Source organism: Neofelis nebulosa, chromosome 2 (genome assembly GCF_028018385.1).
Source record: "Neofelis nebulosa isolate mNeoNeb1 chromosome 2, mNeoNeb1.pri, whole genome shotgun sequence".
In the NCBI taxonomy this organism is placed as follows: domain Eukaryota; kingdom Metazoa; phylum Chordata; class Mammalia; order Carnivora; family Felidae; genus Neofelis; species Neofelis nebulosa.
In genome coordinates, this window is record NC_080783.1 from 213,827,744 (window position 1) to 213,852,601 (window position 24,858).

Here is a 24,858-nt window from a genome sequence, read left to right on the forward strand (position 1 = left end):
GTCATGCTAACACTCTCATATTGCACACGCCATTCTGCAACCTGTTTTGCTCACAACAGGGGGACCGCTGTCCATAGAAATAGGTCTGGGGCGCCTGGGTGGCTCAGTTGGTTGAGCATCCGACTCTCGATTTTGGCTCAGGTCATGATCTGGCAGTTTGTGAGATCGAGATCCATGATGGGCTCTGCACTACCAGGGAGGAGCCTGCTTGGGATTCCCTCTCTCTCTCTCTCTCTCTCTCTCTGCTCCTCCCCTGCTTGCACTCTCACTCTCTCTCATAAAATAAGCTTTAAAAGAAAAAAAGAAATTGGTCTGGTTTATTCATTTGAACTGCTGAACCAGAGCCACAGGATGAATACAGCACGGATTATCTACCCGTCCCCTTCTTTTTTTTAAATTTTTTTTTTTCAACGTTTTTTATTTATTTTTGGGACAGAGAGAGACAGAGCATGAACGGGGGGAGGGGCAGAGAGAGAGGGAGACACAGAATCGGAAACAGGCTCCAGGCTCCGAGCCGTCGGCCCAGAGCCCGACGCGGGGCTCGAACTCACGGACCGCGAGATCGTGACCTGGCTGAAGTCGGACGCTCAACCGACTGCGCCACCCAGGCGCCCCTCTACCCGTCCCCTTCTGATGGTGAAGCTAGTTCCAGGTTTCTTACAGCTGCAGCCACTCACCAACCCTTGGTCCAGAGCACAGGTTCGGTCCCAGAGGTTCCTTTCGGAGCTCCTGCCTCCTGACAGCGGACTCCTAACGTCTGTTCCCTGAGAGCAGGCACCAGAGTTCAGCCCTGCAGCCCCGGGCACTTGCCGCAGCAGGCACTAAGCCCCTTGGGACAGACGGACACAGGAGGATGGTGGGGTTGCGCACTAGGCTTTGATCTCTTTGTTCCAGGACGGCCTGGGGAAGTCCAGGCACATGAGGCCCGGAGATCAACACTCAGTCCAGTCGGAGTGGAGCGGGACCCTGGCCACGGGACGCTTGGGGCTTCTGGACAGGTGTTGGTCCTGCTCAGCCCTCACACCCAGACACAGGGTCTGCCAGGGAGATGTCGCCCTTTGCCTACTGACCCCACACCATCACAGGCTCAAGGAGCAACCCACCAACGCTGTTACTTCGGGAACTTTCCAAGGGCCAGGCACTGCGCTCTTTGTGTGTGGCATCACCCTCCGGGCGGGCATTAGCCCTTTTCCAGAAGACACACTGAGGTCAGAGATGTTAAGTTGCTCAAAGGCACATAGCCAGGAAGTGGCAGAGAGGGATTCAAACCAATACCCAAGTCATCTGATTCAGAGACACACATGCCCGTCTGCCACACCAAAGAGGGCCCTCCTCTGCCCAGGCCCCGGCGAGGGCAAAGCTGGGTGCACGGCAGGCCCAGCTGGTCGTGAGCCCAGGCTTCCTCCCACCACGACAGAACTGGCAACTAAGCCCAGTTTCCCTGGGGACTCAAAGGAGAAACCTTCTCAGGAATGACAGGTCCCGGACCCAGCCCAGCTGGGAGATTAAACGTGGCTCAAAACACACCCAGCTACAGATTCCCCAAGCTTTTAATGCCGTGGCTCTGGGAAGGGCAGCTGGAGGCTGCAGAGGGTCTCAGGTGCTGCCGACACCCCTCCGTCTCCGGCCCCAAGGTCCCCAAGCACCGAGTGACCAGGCAGCGAGAAGCCCAGGGACCTCACTGCCACGCTGCACTGCTCCTGGGACTGAGGGCTGAGTACCACTTAAAGCTCTCAGAGCTTCTGCGGGTGGGGTCAACAAACTGTGGGCAAGGCCCGGCCCAGGCAGAGCTCGGCCTGGGGCTGCACGGGCGGGTGAGGAGAGACCAGGTTCCCAGCCTCACTGGCACGGGCCAGTGAGCTACCCTGAAGGGAGAGGAGGTCTCAGGGAGTCTGGGACAGGTATGCATGGGGCTCCTGGCCACTCGGGGCACCTGATTCAGGCAACCCCTGAGATGAGGAACAGGAGAACACAGTCCAAGGTGGGCGGGGCGGGGGGGCATCTAGAACACCATCCGAGGCGCAAGGAAGGTGGTGCAGCCTGAGCCGCCTCCACGGCCTGTCATACTGGCCCCAGGCTGGGGCCCGGCAAAGCAGCCTGGCTTCAGTACCCTTGCGGGGCGTGACCCCTGCTCTCCGAGCCTCCGAAAGGGTCCGCGGGCGCCTCTGGTGAGTCAATCGTCTGGTAGTCGCTGCGCTCCTGTGACGGTCCGAGGAAACCTAGGGGCGAGGGGACGTGGGGGTAGGGGAGAAAAAAATGAAGGGTGAGGACTCGAGATGTTCTACCCACCCACCCCCACCAGGAGGGCCCTGGGACAGGGATGGCGAGAGCACCGCCCCCAAGCTACTGGCATACGTGCAGCCAATCCTCCCGTATCCCTACAGAGCAGGCGTCTTGTTGCCCCCGCTTTACAGACGGGAAAACTGAGGGTCAAAGAGGTGGACTGACTTGCCTGCGAGCAGGGAGCTTGAAGCTGGGGACACTAAGAGTCAAGCCAAGGCAGCACGAGTGCTCTCGGCCACCGCGCTCGGCCCTGCACAGTGCACGCTTAGCAACTCGAGGAGAGGGTGCCCAGCCCCGGGCCCACAGGCTCCTCTCCGAGGCGCAGCGGACACCGTGTTACTGCGTCCAGAAGGCCCAGAGCTGGCACAGCCGCAGAGCCCAGAGCGCTGGGCTGCGGGTGCCGGGTAGGTGGGAGGGTTCGAGGTGCCCATGCCCTCCCTCCCATCCCTGCCCGGCACATCTGTCCCGTGATCCGGAGCAGGTCCCAAGGGCTAAGGGCGCCAGCTCCTTCATGTGTCCAACGGGAGGAATGTTACTGGCTCCCCCCAACCCCCCGGCAGTGCTGAGGTCAGCCAGGGGGAGGCCACAGGCCACCCCTGCCCTGGCCTGGCTGCTCCCCTGGGCGGGGTCGTGGGCCCCTCTGGGCCTCTCTTCTCCAGACGGAACAGGGCAAGACTGCCCCCCAGCCTCTCCCTACTTGTCTGAGATGAGATGTCAGAGAGAACAGGAGAACGGCCTGGCCACCACGAGAGGGGTACAGCTCCCAGCCGGCGTCGGAGGGGTAGCGGGGGGCCGGGGCGGGGGCGGGGCGACACAGATGTCAGCAGGGAGAGCACCTGGGGCTCAGCCGAGGCTCCCGCGGCCCATGCCATGCCAGCGCCTTCTTCCTTGGCCACCCAGACCCCACACGGCAGGAGGGGAGGCTCCAGGCTGCTACCGCCCAGAGCTGCCTCGGAACTGGGGCACACCCAGCTGTATCTGTGCTCGGGCTAAGGGGGGTGGGGGTCCGGTCGCCACCCCCAACTCTGCCCGCGGCCTGATGCCGGGGAAAGCTCCCAGCAGGCTGGGATGGGAGCACAGGGCTGGTGCAGCAGAAGCCGGAGCTCGTACGCCTCCTGGCCTGGGGTTCAGCGTCCACACCACACTCCTCCCTGCGCCTCGAGCCTTTGTCCCCAGGGCAAGGACGGCCCACTCGGGCAGGGGCTGTGGGCCAGGCTAGACAGAGTCAGGGGAGACGAGGAAGACGCTGCCAGCACCTGGGCCGGGGACAGGACAGTCAGGGAGCCGGCCGCGGGTGGTGGCCTCACCAATATGGGGCAGGAGCTCACCCCCGCGCTCCCGGTACATGTGGTAGACGAAGCAGCAGGACAAGGGCTTGAGGAGCAGGCTGAGGATGGCCATGCCGGCACCAAAGCGCTCCGTGTCCGAGAAGCCGGTCCGCTGGTAGAAGACGCTGATGTGGACGATGTCCAGGAAGACGGTGGCCGCCAAGCCACCCAGAAACTGCAAGACAGGCCGGGCGCAGGGCCCGCGGTGACCACGTGCCACCAGGGCTTAAGAGCGCGCCGACGCCCTGTCATGCCCTCATGCCCCCCCCCCCCACCCCTCCCATCTACCAGACCGGAAGCTCTGTCTGTGCCCTCCTGTGTCCTTAGGCTTTGCTGCAAAACACATCAGCCAGCAGGCAGGACCCTGTGGATGAGGCGCCTGCCCGAGGACTGCAGCACCGAGCGCGGGGACGTGGGGACCCGGTCCGGACCTAGCCTGTGGCTCCACCAGAGCCCCACCCCCCACCACTGCCCCTGTTGCCCTTGAGGCCATGATGGGGCACGAGACTTGGCTCCAGAACCTCCAAGACAGAGGTCCCTTGGAGTTCACCCAATCTGTCTCCAGCACCAGGGAAGCCCTTCCTCGGTCATCCTGACGGGCCGGTGCTGGAGCGCCCACCGCCCGCCGGGGCGTAGTGGGTGTCCATGACAGAGCTCAGCAGGGCTGTGTCCACTCTGACCTCATAAGTACAGGAGCTCCCTCTTCGTGGGTCTCCAGCCACATCCCTCCCCACCAGAACCTAGAGGTGGGTTACAGGAAAGGGGTCCAGTGCCATCGAGGAGCGGCCACTCTGGGGCACCTGGGGGGACCCCACCCGTGCCACTCTCTCGGGGAAGGCCCTGAGCAGACTCGGGGCGCTCTGGGCCCAGCAGGCCGAGAAGCAGGCCAGGCTAGTGAAGACACACGTGGGCTGGTAGCCTGGGTGGGCTTATTCACAAGGCTTTAGAGAATGGAAAACGGGGGCACGAGGAGGAGAGAGGATCGGGATGGGTGAGGGGGAGACCGGGGGGGGGGGGGCCACGACCACCCTGAAGCCAGTCCTCTCGCTGCGTCCCCCGCCTCACCAGGCTTATGGCGTCGATAGAGTCCCTCTGAGCAACGGCCCACACGCCCAAGGCCAGGATGGTGAAGTTTGCCCAGGGATAGGGGCCCTCGAACGCTATGCAGCCCCTGTGGGAAGAGGCACCGGAGTCACATGAGGTGACCGCCCCCCAGGTGCCCGCCCCCTCCCGCTCCCGGGCCTCAGGGTCCTCTGACGAGCCGTCTGCCCGGCTCCAGGGCACCTCCCCTGCCCTGGAAATGTCAGCAAGCAAATCCCCTTGGCGTCACTTCCCAAAGGGACCCCGAATCCGGCCATATCCCTCCAGCTCCAAAACACCATCCTCCCCTGGATACATCCACGGATTGATCTCTGTGGCCTCTGCCCACCGGTCTCTTACTTCCATTCCTGCCCTTCCAGGGGCAACGATGTCACTCTCCTGCTAAGAATTCTCCAGCAGTTTCCCGTCCCACTTGCAGTGAAATACAGACCCTTCCTGTGGCCTAAGGAGCCCTGTGGGATCTGGCCCGTGACACAGACTCTCTTACGGCCCAGCCACTGCCCGTGTTGTGTCCTCTACCCTGAACACTTGGCCCCGTTGTGTTACTTTAGTCTGAGCCCAAACGTTACCTCTGAGACTCTTTCCCCGACCACCTAATTTTTTTTTTTTTAATTTTTTTTTTAACATTTATTTATTTTTGAGACAGAGAGAGACAGAGTATGAACAGGGGAGGGGCAGAGAGAGAGAGGGAGACACAGAATCTGAAATGGGCTCCAGGCTCTGAGCTGTCAGCACAGAGCCCGACGCGGGGCTCGAACCCACGGACCGTGAGATCATGACCTGAGCCGAAGTCGGACGCTTAACCAACTGAGCCACCCAGGTGCCCCCCGACCACCTAATTTTAAGTACCACCTTGTCACTTTCTAACACAACACCTGCCCGTATCTTCTGTTCTGGGGGATCGTTACCAACTCCCGACGGATGTGTTTACGACCTGTCAACCCAATGACACTATTAGCACAGAGGCCCTGCTAGCGACTAGCACAGTTCTAGATGCTTTAAAGGAACTCATCTATGTGCATTTATGTTCGCAACTCTAGAAAGGGAGCACAAATTACCGGCCTCGTTTTTAAACATGAGGAAGGTGAGGCACAGAGAGATCAGGTAACGTGCCCAGGGCCACTCGGCTTCTGAGTGGGGGAGCTGGGATTTGAACTCCAACAGCCTTAGCCCTTTTCCAGAAGACACTGGAAGACACCGCCATTGACGCAGGCAGTGTACCTTGAAGTCTGCAAAACGCACACAGAGGCTCACCTGTTTCCAGTCCTGGTTTGGCAGAGAAATCTCCCCAGCAGCTCAACCGTCTATTTCATCAGGCGGCAATAATGAAAATCAGCCCTGCAATCCTCGAGTCTCCCTTTGTGGCCCCAGGGAGTGTGGGATGAGCACTGCCACGCCCCTCCCCCACAGCTCCTGAGCGATGCGCCATCCATATACCCATCTGACAGATGGAAACCAAGGCCCCAAGCGGTGGCTGGGCCACTTGCCTAAGGCAACCCGGCTGGACCCCGGCTGGGCCAGGACCTGCCCGGGTCCATCTAATCCTGAATCTGCCATCTCTGGGCAGGAGTGTGATGGAAGAGTAAGGGTCTGTCCCCAAGCAAGTGACCACCCTGCATCTCTCAGCTCATACAATATCTACTTGCTGAGCCACTGAGTTAAGCCACAGAAGGCGCTCAGCCCAGCGGCCGGCCCCGAGACACCCTCGATAAATGTTAGCGGTCATGACAGTTTCTAAAGCTATGCTTTCACCTTCCAGCGACCTTACGAGGTAAGGAGGGGTATCGGTAATACCGTCATTTTGCAGGTGAGAAAATGACTCAGGGGGTCTAAGTTTCCTCTGGAAACTGCCTGCCCCTCATACATTCTTGGGACGTGGGGAGCTTGCTGAGGACGTTCTTGGCAGAGGTGCTATTTGGCTTTGGAACTGGCCAGGAGACTCGCGGACAAGACCCCAAGCGACACACGGACAAGACCCTGGCAATATGTGCACCCAGATCCCGGGAGACAGGTGGACACAGAGCCGGGACACCTGTGGAGTCACTCACCAGGTCGTCAGCAGCCAGTGAACCAGGAGGATCGTCTGCGGCACAGAATAGGGGAGAGGGAAAGAAAAGATCTATGAATGTGACCACCAGATGGCAGGGGTGGGGGGGGGGGCGCGGCGGAGCTTTTGCAGCCAGAAAACACAGGACGCAAGCCCCTGTCTAGCACCTAAGAGGGCTTCGCAAACACAGGAGGGGAAGAGCAGGAGGAGGGTTGGGGGTGGGGAGGCAGGCCTTGAGGGTCTCGGCAAGGAACGTGGATTTCATCCTCAGTGCATGGAGGGGACGCCACCAAAGGCTTTTCTGCAACGAAGTAACCTGGTATGGTTTAAGAAAAAAAAAATCCCTCTGGCTTCTTTTCTAAATGTCTACACTATTCCACTCCTCTTATCGCCCCAGATGTCCTTAAAATCACAGCCCCCATTACTGGAACTGGTCTCTACTCCTGGTAATCAAACGGGCCCTGCTTGGAAAGCAGACGGAGGAGGGAGCAGATGCTATGGGGAGGGCAGGGCGGCTGTGAGTTGGCGTTTCCGAAGGAGGGCACTCGGTGCTAAGGGGTAAGCGGGGACCCGCCAGGCAAAGGGGAGGAGAGAAAGGTGTTCTGAGCTGGCGCGTGACAACAGGAACGGGGAGGCAGGAAGGGGAAGAGGGAGTGGTGCTGAACCCATGGGGGGCCAGGAGCCCCAAGTCAGGAGCTTCAATGGGGTCCCAGTGGTGGATGGGGGACCCTGGAGGAGTTACTCAAGGGATTGGTGGGGGTCAAGCTGGGAGGGGGGGGAATGCCGAGAGCATGGGGAGGGGATAGCGTGCCCGCCGGCCCGGAGAGCGGAGAGCCAGGGCAGGCAGAGCAAGGGTGTATAGCGAACGGCCCCGGCTTCTGGACTGGTGAAAGGGAAGAAGTGGGGGTCGCCACCTGCAAGAAAGAACCCTGGCTAGGGAGGGAGAAGCCCCTCGAGAGGAGTTACCACTTACTGTGCACATACTCTGTGCCAAAAGCCTTACACAACCTCCTTGGGGCCTCAGAACAGCCTCTGGAACAGACACGAAGCTCATTCCCATTTTGGGGGGCCTGGCTAGCTCAGTTGGGGGAGCATTCAGCTCTCGATCTCTGGGTCATGAGTTCAAGCCCACGTTGCGTGGGTAGCGATTACTTCAAAAAATAAAATAAAATGAAAGATCATTCCCATTTTACAGATGGGAAAACTAGTGTCCGAGGAATATTAAGTCGATCCGGATTCCATAGATGGCAAGTGGTAGAACCAGGGTTCAATTGTAAGTGTGCCTCCGGGGCACCCAACTTTGCAGCGGAGGCCCGGGCTTTCAGCGGAGAAAAGCCATTGAACTTTCGACAAATGTGGACATTTTCTGTACATGGGGGAGGTGAAATCCAGAGCAGATGGCTGGGATGTTCCGCCTTCACCCCTCGTGCCCAGTGCGAGTGAACCAAAAAAGCTTTGGTGCCATGGCCCAAAAGCTCAACAGACTAGGAGAACAGTTCTGTAAGGACTGATGCTCCTGACTTTATGGAGGTCCCAAGACTCTGAAAAAAACAAGTCTGTACAGTATGGAAGGCTGGCGCTAGAAGGAATCTTCGCGGGGCACCTGGCTGGCTCAGTCGTTAGAGCATGCGACTCTTGACCTCAGGGCTGGGAGTTCGAGCCCCACGTTGGGTGTAGAGATTACTCAAATAAATAAAACTTAAAAAAGAAAAAGGAATCTTCACGACTGGCTACCTTTGTTTACTACCGAGCGCTTCCTAAGTGTCAGACCCCCATACTAGGTACTTTCTATACACGGACGCACCTCATTCTTACAGTCCGTGGAGGTGCCATTTACAGTTGAGAAAACTGAGGCTCAGAGGTAAGTCAGTGGCAGAGCCACTCAACAGATTCAAATCTGACCATTAGCCCAGTGTTGTCTGACTGCCAGGCCTCTCTGGGCCCGGGCAGATGTGCTCTTCCCGTTACAAAGATGAGGAAACTGAGGCAGAGAAGTCTTAGTCTGCCACGGGGTTGTTAAAATGTTTTTTGCAATGTTTGTTTATTTTTGAGAGACAGAGAGAGACAGAGCGTGAGCAGGGGAGGGGCAGAGAGAGAGAGAGGGAGACACAGAATCCGAAGCAGGCTCCGGGCTCTGAGCTGTCAGCACCGCGGGCACGCAGGGCTCGAACTCACAGGCCATGAGACCATGACCTGAGCTGAAGTCAACGCTTAACTGACTGAGCCACCCAGGCACCCTTTCCTTTTATTTATTTTTTTAATGTTTATTTATTTTGAGAGGGGGGAGGGGCAGAGAGAGAGAGAATCCCAAGCAGGGTCCATGCTGTCAGTGCAGAGCCTGACACGGGGCATAAAGTAGGGCAACATGAGAAAATAGAGGATCTCATGAACCATGAGGTCACGACCTGAGCTGAAATCCAGAGTCAGATGCTTAACCGACTGAGCCACGCGGGTACCCCTGCCATAGGTTTTTTTTTTTTTTTTTTTTTTTTTTTTTTCCCCCAGAGGCTTAAGAGATGCGATCTCATGGTGCTCCTTTTCTCAGGCATTTATACTTTAACCCGGCATCCCTGGCACCTGCTAGGCACCCGCCCTGGGGACTCAACGGTGAGCAGAGGAGATGTGGTGCCCTGCTGGCCTTCCAGAACTTTTACATGGTGGAGGACACCTGCTGATCAGATCATCACCTTAGAAACGAAGGCTCCAGTGAGAACCTCTTCCAGAAGGAGGGTGATAGCAAAGGAACCGGAGACCCATTCTACAGCCGGGTGGAGTGGGGCCGTGGGGTGGTTCTGAGGGAGTGACTTTAAAACAAATTTTTTTTTTATGTTTATTTAGTTTTGAGAGAGAGAGAGAGAAAGCACGAGCAGGGAAGGGGCAGAGCGAGAAGGGAGACACAGAATCCGAAACAGGCTCCAGGCCCCGAGGTGTCAGCCCAGAGCCGACACGGGGCTCGAACTCGTGAACTGCAAGATCATGACCTGAGCCAAAGTCGGAAGCTCAACCCACTGGGCCACCCAGGTGCCCCGGGAGTGACTTTTAAGCAGGGGATTAACTAGGGGCAAAGATCAAAGAAGAGCCTTTCAAGCAGAAGGGACGGAGCCTGCAAAGGCTCTGTGGCAGAAGGAAACATGGAACCTTCTGGAACCTGAAAAGAAGCCAATGCAGTCGGACCGAAGAGGAGAGCAGAGGACGGACAGGAAGCTGGGGGGTGGGCAGGGCTGGGCCTGGGAGGTGTGGGAAAGAATTCTGATCTTTATCTCAAGAGCTAACCACCACCACCCGGTCTGTCTTAACAGGAAACCCCACCCACAAGAGGGGAGAAGTCTTGCCTCGAAGGCCACAGCACGTGACCAGTCGCGAGAGTCCTGGTGTCCGGCTTTTGGACTAAGAGAAGACACTGAGAAAGACAGCACAGGGGAGGCGGCTCACATCACCACCTTCCTCCTGAAAATCAACACCTAAGCCTTCCGCACTGCTGGCTTCTATTCCAGGAACCGTCTTAATTTCCAAGTGCTCTGCTTCCTCCATTCAGACCATGCACACAACGGGCCCCGCAGAGCTCTGCCTGATTAAGGGGAGCTGGATGAGGAGCAGGCCCCCAGGGTGCCCGCCGATGCCCAGGCAAGCCTGTGGGGAAATCGCTCTGTGTCACCTGTGAGATCAAGATTTGTCCTGGAGCCGAAAAGACCTGTAAATGCAGTGAGCGCCTGCCTAACGTCCAAAACTATGCCATCTGTTTGGGGAAGAAAAGAGTGCAACCTGGAAATACTGAGGATCCTTGAAGACACAGGGTGTCCCCACCATGTGACAGACATCATTTTTGTTTTATAATTACTGAAGAAATTAAGCACCTTTTGATCATGTCTCTTAAGGCCCTGGGAAAAGGAACCCACAGAAGACTAAGCCTCAGTTTCCTCATCTTTGTAGTGAGAGGACACGCCCACCCAGGCCTAGAGTCCAGGAGAGCTCCAACCAGACACCGAGCCAAATGGGCGCTGCCCTTCCCGACACAGGAGGGAACAGTGACTCATCTCAGCACAGAGAACTGTCTGCCGGCTGTTGGGGAGGTTTCTGGGAACCAAGGGGACACCAGGGATTCTCAGGTACTGCCTGAGAGACTGGGGGATGGGGGGCGCTGGGCTCTGAGAACGTGCCTGGGCAGCCCTTCCTGGCTGGGCAAGAGGACAGAGACCTGAGCTCCTGGACTCTTCATACAGTGCTCGGCACAGGGGGCCTGCCTGGCTCTTCCCCAGGCAGCATCCAATGTGTCAGAAGACTGGGGAGGGGAGGGCCAATGGGCCACGGCAGCCAGGGGTCACAGGATGCTGGACTGGAGACCTGGGTTCTGATCCAGGGGCCATGTCCCTTTGTGTCTGTGCCCCAGGGTCCTTCTCTGTGAAATGGAGGCAATACCTATGTCCCCATATGTCCCAGCGGGGTGCCTCAACTGTAGAGAGACAGCGTCTGATAGTTACTGTACGTATCCAGTCATGCCAAGTACCCCCGTGAACAGGCATCTTGGAACAGCGTCAATAACACAATTCCTGTTACTGATGAGGACCTATCTGCCATGTGTCTACACTGCCCTGAACACTCGGACCATGTCACCCTGCAACTGTATGGGGGGGGAGAGTATGAAGGTTCTTTTACTTGTGAAGAAACGGAGGCAGTGAGAGATTAGGTCACTGGCCCAAACTGGAACACTTATAAACAAGAGAGCTCAGATGCAAATCTCCGAATCGGTCTGTCTGGTCTGAGTTTTTCTGCTAATAAAAATGTAATGCCCCAGGGCGCCTGGGTGGCTCAGTCAGTTAAGCGTCCGACCCTGGATTTCGGCTCAGGTCATGATCTCATGGTCCATGAGTTCGAGCCCCACGTTGGGCTCTGTGCTGACAGCTCAGAGCCTGGAACCTGCTTCAGATTCTGTGTCTCCCTCTCTCTCTGACCCTCCCCCGTTCATGCTCTGTCTCTCTGTCTCAAAAATAAACATTAAAAAAAAATGTAATGCTCCACCAACTTCTGGACCACTGGATCCTTCTCTTAGCACCCTAGAAGGTAGGGTTTATTTTTATCCTCTTTTTACAGTGAGGAAACTGATACTCAGGTTAAGAAACCTGTTCAAGGTCACACAGCTAATAAGTAGCAAAGTCTATGCTACACGGTCGGGATCTGGAGGAGAAAGGGAAGGGTGGATGGAAATGAGGTTTAAGCAGAAGGGAAGGCTAAGGGGAACCCAAGCGGTCATGTGGACCATGACTTAGACCCCTTGTTTGCCACTAGAGGGCCCATGGACGAATGGGGTTGGGTGTGGGGGAGATTCCTAGACAGGTGGTAGACAGACCTAAGGTCAACCTACAGCTCAATGTCTGGAATATAGTTCTATTAGTCCTATGTAAACATTCAGCAGCCTGTTACGTGAGGCAGTAAGACCGCCCAGGGCAGCTAAGGCTGAGGGACCCACGTCAGGAACGCCACAGCGGGGAGGCAGAGTCGGGCGGTGGTTAACTGCCTGGGCAATGAGGCCAAAGATTTGGATCTGATCCTGGCTCCATGATGTAGAAGCTGTGTGATCTCGGGCAAGTTACCGGATCTCCTGGAACTGCTGTTTGCTCATCTGTGAAGTAGGGACAATAATGCCCGGGTCATAGAGTTGTCATGTGGATCTAGTGGCACAGGGAGGTAGAAACACGCAACACAGTGCCTGCCAGGGAGGCAGCTCTCAGCACACGGCCATCCTCGTTACTCCCGTCAGGAAGTCGGCTTCCTAATTTTTAACCTAATGCTGCTATTCCCTGGCCCCTCCTCCCGAAGATCGTTTCTCGCCAGACCTCATGGACCCAAGTCTACTCTGTTCTCAGCTTGTCGCAATGTCATTTCTGCAGCTGAGGACTTGCCTCTCAGATGGGGCTCGGTTAGGGGCTGCCCTTTGGGTAAAGGGCCTGTGGCAGCTGTTTCACCTGTCACCACTGACCACTCTGGCTGGGCTGGGCACAAGCCGGCATCCAACCAGTTGCCAAGGAATGTATGAAATGAGGGGGTGCGGGGCCACAGGGGTGCGTTTTCCCAGCTCCCCGGGGGTCCTGATCTCAGAACATCCCACTTTGGTGCCTCCAGGGAAGGAGTCAACAGCCGCTCTCTATAGGGTGGCCAGATTTAACAACAACAAGACAGAACGCCCAGTGAACTCTGAAGTTTGGTTAATAAACAGTTTGTTAGTATGTCCCGAATATTGCCTAATACTATGCCTAAAAATTACTCGTTGTTGGTCTGAAATTCAAATTCAGCTGGATGTCCTGTATGCTACCTGGCAAACCTGTCCCCTCAGAGCCTCCTAGTACTTCCTTATCTCTGACTGGTAGCATCGGTGACCTTTGGAAACATGGGGTCTTGTTTCTGCCTAGGGAACAGCCAGCCATGTCACTCTGGGGCACCGAATACCAGGACATACCTGTGGGTGCATTTGACCTGTTAGGCACATGAAGTTGCTCAAAAACAAAGGAAGCCCCAAAGGGACTAAGGCTCCCCCAGTGGATGGAAACCATCAAGGCAGAAGTCAGTCCTCACTGGAGGCCAGGAAAGGACCTGGCTTTGAAGTCTGACCCCAGTTGGTCCAAAGCCTGACTCTGCCACTGAATCCCTGTGGGACCTCGGCAGGTTACTTATCGGACCTGAGCCGAAGTGTGCTCCTCTGTAAAAAGGTGACAGTATCGGCTTTCTCAGAAGGTGGTTGTGATCGAGTTAACAACCTGGCGCCCGGGAATGAGGAGGGTTCCCTGCCCTCTCCATTCCCGCAGCTCTGCCCCTCACCTGATTCTCTCCTAGCGATTATTGTAGGCAAATCTGTCATCAGAGAAAAGGCAGCCGGCACTGACTCACAACTGTCCGGAGCACAGAGGATGTTGACCCCAACAAACCGCAGCTGCCCTCCTGTAAACCTCTTGGGCTGGAAGCTTCAGGGAGGCAAATGGCATTAAGGAAAACCTGCCCATGTGGAGTCCGAACACGACCCCGTCTAACAAGCCGCAGACGGATCACGTGTTGTCTTGTAGCCCTCTAGGCGTTAGATTCCTTTGGTGCTGGACGCCACGCGTGCTAAGTGCTTCGTCACTGGGGAGTAAGAGGCCATTCCTGGATATAGCCTCAAGGGGGAGGGCGCCCAGACCCAAAATGGCAGGTCTGGCCCAAGGCTCACACCTTGCTGCCCAGAGCTAAAGGTCCCAGCCCCTCGCTGGCAAACTCAGCCCAGAAGCGGAGGCGCCGGCGGTGGGCGGGGAGAAAATGAAGAAGCCGCTGGCATCTTGAGGAGCTGAGGACACGCCACAGGAAATGAAGACACCCCAGAAAGGCTCTCAGCGTCCTCCTAAGTGTATACGGTGGGGGTTTTCTGCTTTTAAGTAACTTCTCTCGGAGTTCCCGTTTTCTTAAGAAACAGGGACGCTGCACTGATCAACTTTGGAAAAAGCACTCGTCTGGGAATTTCGGCTTTTCTTAACCCGATTAAGCCAACAAAGCCGCAGGGCGGTGCTGGGCGTGCAGGTGAAAGGTCTGCCCCCCTCTCTCTGGGAAAGGGCAGGTGTCCAGCCGCCGAGACCCCCCTCGGGCTCTCAGCGCCCGCCCCCAAGTCCGCCCCTCCCACCCTCTCCACGGGGAATTCTGGGCTCCCGGGCCGAAGCGATCCTCCCGCCCCCGCCGCCTCCAGCTCCCTCGCGGTCTTCCCTGCCGGCCCTTCCCTGGATCCCTTTCCTTTTCCGGTCTGCGCATCTCCTTCCCGGCTCGGCTCCACGCACTCTTTCTCTCTACTACCCCTCTTGCCCCAAGCTCTTGATCCCCTCACCTCTAAAATCCTTCTTGGAAAAAAAAAAGCAAACGCCCGACACACTCTGGAGGGCCCGCCCCGCCCGCGCCCCGCCCTGCCCTGCCCGTCGCCACCTTCAAGTTCACGGTAGGGAGCTCCATCCCGAGCTAGGCGGAGGGCACCTGCGCCGCGGCCGCGGGGGCTCCTGGGCTCCGGACTCCGGGCGCAAACTTGCCTTGCCCCGCCCCGCCCCGCTCCGCTTCGGCCACTCCACCTCCAGAGCCGCTCGGGGCCACGTGAGGCGGGCCACGTGATCGCTGCCCCGTTGCTAGGAGACGGCGTCGGGCGGCGCCCGCCCTCCTCCGGGTTTCCAGCTCCGGCCGCCTCGGAGGCAGTTCCCGCAGGCGGTTGGAGAACGCTGGGGTTCTTGTCGCCAAGGGCGCAGTATCTCGCCTGGTTAGTAACCTGACAGGTGGATCGAGGGGACCACCTGCAGCTGAAGAATTGGGGGGAACGTCCAGGTGCCCACAGCTGGTGTCTCGTCTCGTCCCTGCGGGTACCCCCCTCCTTGCTTCCTGGCGTCAAAGTGGAGACACTGACAATACCTACCTCATAGGATCCTGGTGAGGTTAAATGAACTGATTCCTGTTGATAATGAAAACATTATTCTGACACTTGCTGGACGGGTAAGGAAGACTGTTGCCGTAGGGGTATTGCAATGGGGAAGCCTGAGGAAGCTCACCTCCCAGGACAGCAAGGACAGGCGCAGAGGGAGGGTCAGTGGATGGAAAATACCAAGAACAGACATCAAGGGTAGGGAGATTCTTGCTAAACTGACCCAACAGGATTCTTGCTAAAGGCGGGCCGAGGACACCAAAGGTGGGGGATAGGGAACTTGATCAGATATGGAGGGTGATCAGATATCAAGGGTGGGGAGAGTCTCACTAAATTGATTTAGCAGGGTTCTTAGGGCTCTGCAGTCCCAGCAAGGATAGGCTGGATACAGAAGGCCAGGCCTAGTCTGGAAGAGGGCTCAGAGGAACCTAGCTAAAATTTGATCACGGATAGTGTCTTTGTGAAGGTAAAATGCCCAGAACAGTGCCTACCACTTAGTAAGTGAGCAATACACATGAGCTGTTGTTATTAGCGATACAGAAGGTTATTATCACTATACTGGTTGGGCCCACTTGAGTCAGTATACCAAAAGCTAGCTGGAAAATCTAGCTGGAAAACCAGCAGAAAACCTACAGGACACAACTGTCTCCAGAAAGAAGAAGATTGGAGAGCAAAAGATTTTATCTAAACACTGTCTGCCCCTCAGCTGTAAATGGAAAGAATTGAGGAAGGAAAGGGCCATCTTACCTGGCACCCCTCTTAGACTGTTGACCACCCTCTCCCCAACCCAGACAGGAACATTAATTCTCCCTACCTCCATCCCCCTCCCCACCTCATCCTTCACCCGTAACCAGAGAAAATTTTCATTTGGAGAGCACCAGCTTCCATTAGAGTCACTTGGGGTAAGAGACCCCCTCGGATGCGTCTGAGTGCTTGTTCTTGGTCTTAGGAGGGAGAAACCTCATGGGAGGCTACAAAACTACTGGGATTGGCGGTGGGAGGTGAAGCGTGGGAGGGTCCTGAGATCAAATCAAGACACATCCTCTGGAAGCGGCTGGGTGGCTCAGTCAGTCGGTTAAGCGTTTTCGACTCAGGTCATAATCTCACGGTTCATGGGATCCATCCCCAACTGGGACTTTGTGCTGCTTGGGATTCTCTCTCCCTCTCTCTCTCTGCCCCGCGCCTGCACACACGCACTCTTCCTCCAAATAAACAAACAAACCTTAAAAAACAAAACAAAACAAAAAAAAAAAACAAGACACATACTCTCTCCGGACATGAAGGGAGACTTTTGCAAGACTCCAGGGCCCATTGGCCTAATTTAATGCCCTTTTGGAGATGCAGTCCTCCAGCCCAGGGGGCAGAGAAGTGCAAACTGGCCACCGTGGTTGAGAGCTGGTAAACGGCTACACCTAGTTTGATTTTTTGGGATTTAGCACCCAGCGGAACAGGTGTTTGAATCCCGGCTTTGCCACTTACTGTTTGAACTTGGGCAAGTTGCTTCACCTCTCTGTGCTTTAGTTTTTGCAAGTGTAAGAGGAAGATCGTAATGGTAACTTCCTCAAAGCGTTGTCAGTAATTAATACACAAAAAGCGTTTAGAATAGTGCCTGGCAGATAGTAAGCACTAAATCAGGATTGGCTGCTATTGTCATTAAGTATTAGTTATTGTTAATTATTGCTGTTGGATACCGAGAAGAGAGTAATTCCTCAATAAATGGTGGATATTATGACACTATATTATTATTTATCAATTTTTTTTTCTAAGAAAAAGTCCCCATCCACCTGAGATCCTAGAGGTGTTTCATCCAAGCCTGTAGGGGTGTAATAAGACTGCAATCCCATTAGAAGGAGAAAATAAAAAACAACTCCTAGGATTAGGGCTGACATTTATTAAGTACTTATTTTGTGGCCCACGGTGTGAAAAGCGTTCTGTAGTAAATGCTCACAATGACCCCATGGTGTAGGTGCTATCCTGATCCTTATTTACAGTAAGATGATGGAGGTTAAGAGAAGTTGGAAAGATTATCCAAATCACTGGTGGGTATGAAACTGGCCTGGGGACCGAGGAGGTCTGGCTCTGGGACCCTCCCTGACATTCAGCCCCTCCGTTCCACTGCCTCCATCTTGGGAGGGAAAATACAGCCCAGGCTGGGATGCAAAGGACAGAGGGAGGCGAGGAGGCAAGACAGATTGCGGATGAAGCACAAGGCTGGGTCTGTGGAAGGTCCTTGCCGCTCACACAGTGACACTGCATTCATCCCGACCAGCTGGGGCCAGAGGCATGGGGGAGGGGGCAGAAGACCCAGCTGGCTGGGGTTGGGGGGGGGGGGGGTAGCTCATAGGAACAAAGGAAAGTGACTATTCTCAAAAGAGTCAGAGTTTCTGCCATGACCCAGTCCCGACTATGGAAGGACAAATGCCCCCCTCCCCAAATCCTATCCCACAAGGCTTTGGGGTCATAGCTTTAGTGAGCACAGTTTTGGAATTCAAGTTTAAATCTGTCGCGTCCCTCACCAACCGTGTGTGCCTCAGCCAAGTTTTATCTTTGCACTTTCAGTACAGAGAGAGACATGAAGAACACCGAGTCATTCATTCATTCATTCATTCATTCATTCAGGGGAGAGTTATGGAACACCTGTTTGGGTAAACATCTGGGAGCAGAATGACCAGATCATATGGCAGGTCATATTTGCCTTTAGAGGAAATTGCCAGGCCACTTTCCAAGGTGATTGCAGCGTCCTATCTTTTATTCTCTGTAGCACGTAGCACTTATCACTGTCGGAAGGTGTTGCCCTATCAGTGTACTTGCTTACTGCTTATTATCTGCCCCCCCCCCCCCCCAACTAGACTGTAAGCTCTAGGAGGGTGTGACATCCTCAGTGCCCAGCCCCCTGCCTGGTGCCTTAGTAGGCACTCAGGGAATGGACCGACATACACCAACTGAACGAATATGTGTGCCCCACCCCCGATCACAGACATCTGAAAGACCTGCCGCCCAACCCCCTGCTTATCCTCAGCGTCAGACTGCGTCCAGGAAGCTGGGTCAGTGGCACTGGTTATGGGGGATGCAGATAACAGATAAAACACTTAAGGCAGCGGGGGGTGGGGGCAGGGAGGGGCTCGGGTGGCTCAGTGGGTTAAGCGTCAGACTTCAGCTCAGGCAGGTCATGATTTTGCGGGTCGTGGGTTCAAGCCCCGCGTCGGACTCTGTGCTACCAGCTCAGAGGATGGAGCCTGCTGTGTCTCCCTCTCTCTCTGCCCCTCCCCTGCTCATACTCTCTCTCTCTCTCAGAAATAAATAATAAAGATTAAAAAAATTAAAAAAACCACACCTAAGGCAGGGAAGCTACTGGGACTCCATTTTGGAAAGGCTCATCATGGCTTTAATCCTCACTAGGGTAGAAACTTCTACTTTGTTGATGGAAACATTGTTACAGTTTGGATGACTTAACCCAAGTTGCAATTAGCAAAGCTTGCATGGGAGCCCTGTAAAGAAAACATGTGAACCTGCCTGGAGTTCTGTCTTTGGGGGCCAAGGATTCCGTCCCAGGTACAAGCCCTTTCCGTGATTCTGGAGATGAAGGTGAGCATATGTACCCCCCATACTCCTAGAACAATGAGGCACGGATCAGGTGGATGAACCCAAAAGAGTCAACAGTAATGGCTGGGTTTTTTTTTTTATTAAATTTTTTTAAATGTTTATTTGTTTTTGAGAGAGAGAGAGAGACAGAGCACAAGTGGGGGAGGGGCAGAGAGAGAGGGAGGCACAGAATCCGAAGCAGGCTCCAGGCTCCGAGCTGTCAGAGCCCGACGTGGGAATCGAACCCACAAACTGTGAGATCATGACCGGAGCTGAAGTTTGACGCTTAACCTGACGCTTAACTGACTGAGCCATGACCGGTTTATAAATAGGCTTTCCTCAAATTCACTTGTGTGGTATGGGATGGGGGGAAGGTGAAATCTCTGGAGAACGTTTTGAGGGGGTGATGCTGTTTAATCAGAGGCATTGCAACGTGGGTATCCCGGGAGGTCGCTCTCCCCGGGTGCCGTCTGGGTGGCACAGGGAGCATAGGGGCTCAGCCCCATGATGTACGAAAGAGCGGGCCTACGCCGGCCGACTCCATCTTGTTCTGTGTCCTTCACCTTGACCACACCTCCTCCCCTTGAGTACCCCCCCCCCCCTCACCTGCCTAACAGGACTCGGACCCTTCCCCAGCCAATCGGCTGAGGCCATAGCCATTACCTCACCAACTGCCCCTAGGCCCCAATAAAACCTTTGTCCTTTTGAAACTCGCTCTCTCTCCCTGGTATCTCACCGCTGCGTCGGTGCAGGTAGGGGATTGAGCTCGAGCTAGCTCGAATAAAGGCTCTTTTGCTTTTGCATCGGACTCGGCTCCCTGGTGGTCTTTGGGGATCACGAATTCTGGGCATAACATTTGGGGGCTCATCCGGGATCCCCAAGACCCCCGAGGGACCCCTGACCTGGAGAGCCTGACTGGCCATGGTTAGTGTCTGTCTGTTTGTTCTGTCTTTTCTGTGTGAGCTCATTTCTGGAATTCTGGTAGTGCCCGACGCGGTCTAAGTGGACGCACTGGAGGACCACGGGCCGGGAGTTTCGGAAGACGTTCCGATCCTCCCTTCTGGAGGGACGTGGAATCCCCTCAAAGGTCTGAGACGAAGTGGGTTGCTCCCACTGGTCGGCGTGAGGCCATCGTCTTTGGAGGGATGTGGAATCCCCTCAAATGTCTAAGCTAGCTCTCAGTTTTGCTTCCATGGAGTTGGAAGACTTTCTAGGGGCCCTCTGTTTGTCTGTTTTTGTGTTTCTCTGTTTTGTTCTGTGGACTTACTGGACGGACGTTATGGGACAGACTCCGACTACTCCTCTAAGTATTATGATTGATCACTTTAAGGATGTGAGGGGAAGAGCTAACAACCTCAGTGTGGAAGTCCGAAAGGGTCGGTTGCAGTTTTTTTGTTCTAGCGAGTGGCCAGCTTTCAATGTCGGATGGCCACCAGAGGGGACCTTCGACCTCCCTACCATCCACCGAGTCAGGAGTATCATCTCTCGGCCTAAGACGGGCCATCTGGATCAGCTCCCTTACATTATCACTTGGCAGGACCTTGTAGAAGACCCACCCTCTTGGCTTAAGCCCTTCCTAGCCCCGCTCCCTCCGGAGCCAAAACCCATTCTTGCTTTGCAGGGGACAAAGAAGAAGAAAAGTCTTACCCAGCCTTCAGCACCCCTTTACCCTGTCCTACAGGGGGGTACTGAAGAAGAATTAATTTTTCCTCCCCCGTATAACCCCCCTAGGATGCCGGAAGAACACCATCCTCCCCCTCCGGGGGAGGCAGATGCTGTTCCGAGAGCGGGAGGCAGAAACGCTCCAGTGGGAAGCCCGCCCTTTACCAGACAAAGGGCTCAGAGGGAGCAATCCGCCTCTGCCGCCGACTCCACTATTCCGCCCCTGCGAGCCACCGGACCCCCAGACGCGGAGGGGAATCAGCCCCATCACTATTGGCCTTTCGCCACTAGTGACCTGTACAATTGGAGAGCTCAGAATCCTAAGTTTTCTGAGAAACCGGCAGGGCTTATTGATTTATTAGACTCTGTTCTTTTTACCCATCAGCCCACGTGGGACGATTGCCAGCAGCTTTTGCAGGTCCTGTTCACGACTGAAGAAAGAGAAAGAATCCTCAATGGGGGCCCAAAAACTAGTTCCGGGCGCAGACGGGAATCCCACCACCAACCAGGCTCAGATAGATGCCTCCTTCCCCTTAACTCGGCCCCAGTGGGATTTCAACACGGCAGAAGGTAAGGAGAGGCTCTGGGTCTACCGCCAGACTCTAACGGGGGGGTCTCCGAATGGCTGCTAGAAAGCCAACCAATTTGGCCAAGGTAGGAAATGTACAACAGGGAAAAGATGAATCTCCGGCTGCCTTTTTAGAACGGATCATGGAGGCATTCCATACCTATACCCCCATGGATCCAGAGGCTCCGGAAAGCAAGGCAGCTGTTATCATGGCCTTTGTAAACCAATCGGCCATAGACATTAGGAGAAAATTACAGAAAATAGATAGATTAGGAGAAAAAAAGTCTGCAGGACTTACTGGTGGTAGCCGAAAAGGTCTATAATAACCGGGAGCCTCCTGAGGACAAGCAGGCTCGCGCCATGGCGGCTGCCAGCAGTAGTAAGCAGACTCGAGACCTGGCCAGAATGCTACTAGCTACCACTGCTGACTTCCCCGAGGAACGAGACCGCCGTCTCCGGCAGCTGGCAGACGACACAAGAAAAGGTAAAGGAACCACCAAGGGGGGGAAGCAGAGGCTGCAGAAGGATCAGTGCGCACACTGCAAGGAGATAGGGCATTGGGCCCGAGATTGTCCGAAAAGGGCCGGCGGGAAGGGAAGCGAGACTGATCGAGTAAAAGTCCTAGAGCTAGATAAACTAAGTGATTAGGGGAGTCGGGGTTCGGACCCTCTCCCCGAACCCAGGGTAAGTCTTAAAGTGGAGGGGACCCCTGTTGACTTCCTCGTCGACACCGGAGCATAACATTCGTTCCTCTGCACCCCACAAGGAAAACTAGCCAGCGAGAAGTCCTGGGTACAAGGGGCAACTGGTATGAGCCAGTATTCATGAACTACCCGAAGAACGGTAGATTTGGGAACGGGCCGGGTATCCCACTCCTTTATGGTAATACCAGAATGCCCCTACCCGCTGTTAGGACGGGACTTACTGACCAAGATTGGAGCTCAGATAACTTTCAGACAAGGGGGGCCTCAGGTCACCGATGGCAAGGGCCACCCCATCCAGGTCCTGACCATGAAACTGGAGGATGAATATCTCCTCCACCAGGAGGCGCTCCCGAGAGAGGATAATATAGACAGATGGCTACAAGAATTCCCCTCGGTTTGGGCAGAGAACGGGGGGTGGGGGGGGGGGGGGGGGGGGGGGGGGGGGAGGGGGGAGGGGGGGGGGGGGGAGGGGGAGGGGGGGGAGGGGGGAGGGGGGAGGGGGGGAGGGGGGGAGGGGGGGAGGGGGAGGGGGGGAGGGGACTAGCCGCTCACAGGACCCCAGTCCTGGTAGAGCTCAAGCCAGGAGAGAGTCCGGTAAGGATCAAACAATACCCCATGTCTCAGGAGGGCTTGGAAGGGGATCCAGCCACACACCCGGAGACTACGAAGCCTAGGGGTACTAGTTCCTTGCAGTCCTGCCTGGAAACACCCCTTACTGCCGGTCAAAAAGCCTCACACAAATGACTACCGACCGGTACAAGACCTCCGGGAAGTAATAAGAGGGGTCCCCACCATGACCATACAACTACCGGACCCGGGAGACCCAGTTTACCAGACCAGCCCAAATACTCCCAGGAGGACTTACAGCGGATCAAGAAACTCCCCACGGACCAGGAGATAAAGGGATGGTGGTATACACCTAACAAGGAGCTCGTGCTGCCAGACCGGCTCGGAGTCTCAATATTAGAGCACATGCATCGGTCTACTCACATGGGGGCCCGAAAATTAAAAGACTTAATCCGACATGCCGGAATCAAGATTCACCAACGGGACACCAAAATAGAGCAAGTTGTATCTGCCCGCAAGACCTGCCAACTCACCCACGCGAGAGCCACGTCAAATAAAAAAGGAACCAGGCTCAGAGGCACCAGACCGGGAGCCCAATGGGAAGTCGACTTCACTGAAGTCAAACCAGGAAAGTATGGTTTTAAATATCTTTTAGTATTTACAGACACCTTCTCTGGCTGGGTGGAGGCATACCCAACCAAGCATGAAACGGCTCAGACGGTGGCTAAGAAGCTACTAGAAAACATCTTACCCAGGTATGGTTTTCCTGCCATGGTAGGATCAGACAATGGACCAGCTTTTATCTCGCAGGTAACACAGGCAGTAGCCAAGGCGGTGGGGGCAAACTGGAAATTACATTGTGCTTATAGGCCCCAGAGCTCAGGACAGGTAGAAAAAATGAATAGAACCCTAAAAGAGACCCTTACCAAATTAACCATGGAGACTGGCGGGGACTGGGTGACTCTCCTACCGTACGCCCTTTACCGGGTTAGAAACACTCCTTACACTCTGGGTTTTACTCCCTACGAGATCATGTTTGGCAGGCCACCCCCTGTTTATTCCCAGCCTTCGAGCTGAACTTATTGCTGAGTTTAAAGATCAAGAACTTTTTCTTTCCTTGAGCGGGCTCCAGAGGGTGCACGAGGACATTTGGCCGCGCCTCCGTGCCATCTATGAGGCTGGCCCGACCCCGACACCTCATCGGTACAGGCCGGGAGACTGGGTCTACGTCAAGAGGCACCACCGAGAGACCCTCGAGCCGCGCTGGAAGGGACCCTACATCGTGGTGCTGACAACCCCCACCGCTCTCAAAGTAGACGGCATCGCGACCTGGGTCCATCACACCCACGTTCGGCCAGCGGACCCCTCCTCGATCCAGAAAGACTTCGTCACACAATGGGCCATCAGTCGGGACCAACACAACCCACTCAAGCTCAAGCTACAGCGCATTCGACCCACCTAATATTGGTAACTCTGTTAACTCTGCCTGTCATTGCTCATGCTGCCGGGAGTCCCCACGCCTCCCAAAACATCACCTGGCAGATCATAGACACCAGCTCGGGGACAATACTTAATCAGACCTCCAGAGCCACCCCAGGGACACTTGCTTCCCAGAACTTTGCGTAAACCTCCAAACTCTGTTCCCCTTGTCACCATAAATGCAGCCGGTCCCATGATTGGGTCCCTAAGCTACATGACAAGGGGGGAATGAAAGGGCGGGCCTATGCCGGCCGACTCCATCTTGTTCTGTGTCCTTCACCTTGACCACACCTCCTCCCCTTGAGTAACACCCCCCCCCCCCCACCTGCCTAACAGGACTCGGACCCTTCCCCAGCCAATCGGCTGAGGCCATAGCCATTACCCCACCAACTGCCCCTAGGCCCCAATAAAACCTTTGTCCTTTTGAAACTCACTTTCTCTCCCTGGTATCTCACCGCTGCGACGGTGCAGGTAGGGGATTGAGCTCGAGCTAGCTCAAATAAAGGCTCTTTTCCTTTTGCATCGGACTCGGCTCCCTGGTGGTCTTTGGGGATCACGAATTCTGGGCATAACAATGTATAGTCCTTTTCCATAATGTTAAAGATGAAGCCGGGTCCACAGTCTCCACTTGAATATTCCTATGGCTTCTCAGAGCCCTGTGGACGCTGACTGAGGGGACAAACCATGCAGGAAACATCTAAAAAGAAAAAAAGAAATGGGGCACCTGGGTGGCTCAATCGGTTGAGCGTCCAACTTCAGCTCAGGTCACGATCTCACGGTTTGTGAGTTCGAGTTCGAGCCCCACGTCCGGCTCTGCTCTCAGCACAGAGCCTACCTTGGATCCTCTGTCTCCTCTGCCGCTCCCCTGCTCGTGCTCTCTCTCAAAAATAAATAAAGTTAAAAAAAAATAAAGCAAGGCTCTATCTGCTGTTTTTCTGCTACGCCCCCTTCACTCCTGTTCTACACTTTGCCTCTGAACAAGCCAAAGAAGCGATGTTCCCACTTCTAGGGGGGAAGCAAAAAAGCTTTGTCCTAGGCCTCAAACACCTGAGAACACCTAAGAGGAGCCAGATCCCAAACAGGTTCCAGGGCATCAGCTTCGAACAAACCCCGGCTGATGTTGA

General features: G+C 55.3%; 1 protein-coding gene, 1 non-coding gene and 1 pseudogene across 3 annotated transcripts; 2 read left to right on the top strand and 1 right to left on the bottom strand.

Annotated features, from left to right (window-relative positions):
• Positions 1–621: 621 nt before the first annotated feature.
• Positions 622–14,852, bottom strand: AGTRAP (angiotensin II receptor associated protein). 2 transcript variants are annotated; one of them, XM_058719073.1, is made up of 5 exons: positions 14,692–14,852; positions 6,761–6,795; positions 4,677–4,782; positions 3,612–3,786; positions 622–2,219 (listed from the first exon to the last, which is right to left on the bottom strand). In XM_058719073.1, exons 1-5 carry the CDS (start codon positions 14,716–14,718, stop codon positions 2,104–2,106), a joined length of 459 nt encoding a protein of 152 aa, XP_058575056.1. In that variant the 5' UTR covers positions 14,719–14,852; the 3' UTR covers positions 622–2,103. The 2 variants fall into 2 exon arrangements, with proteins under 2 accessions (XP_058575056.1, XP_058575055.1); XM_058719072.1 differs by having other exon boundaries at positions 3,591–3,786.
• A 3,452-nt stretch (positions 14,853–18,304) lies between these two features.
• Positions 18,305–23,717, top strand: LOC131491332 (uncharacterized; annotated as a pseudogene).
• Positions 23,718–24,250: 533 nt separating this feature from the next.
• On the top strand, positions 24,251–24,433 carry LOC131505867 (small nucleolar RNA SNORA73 family). Its single transcript, XR_009258622.1, has one exon. It is a non-coding gene; the product is annotated as a small nucleolar RNA SNORA73 family (small nucleolar RNA).
• The last annotated feature ends 425 nt before the right edge of the window (positions 24,434–24,858 follow it).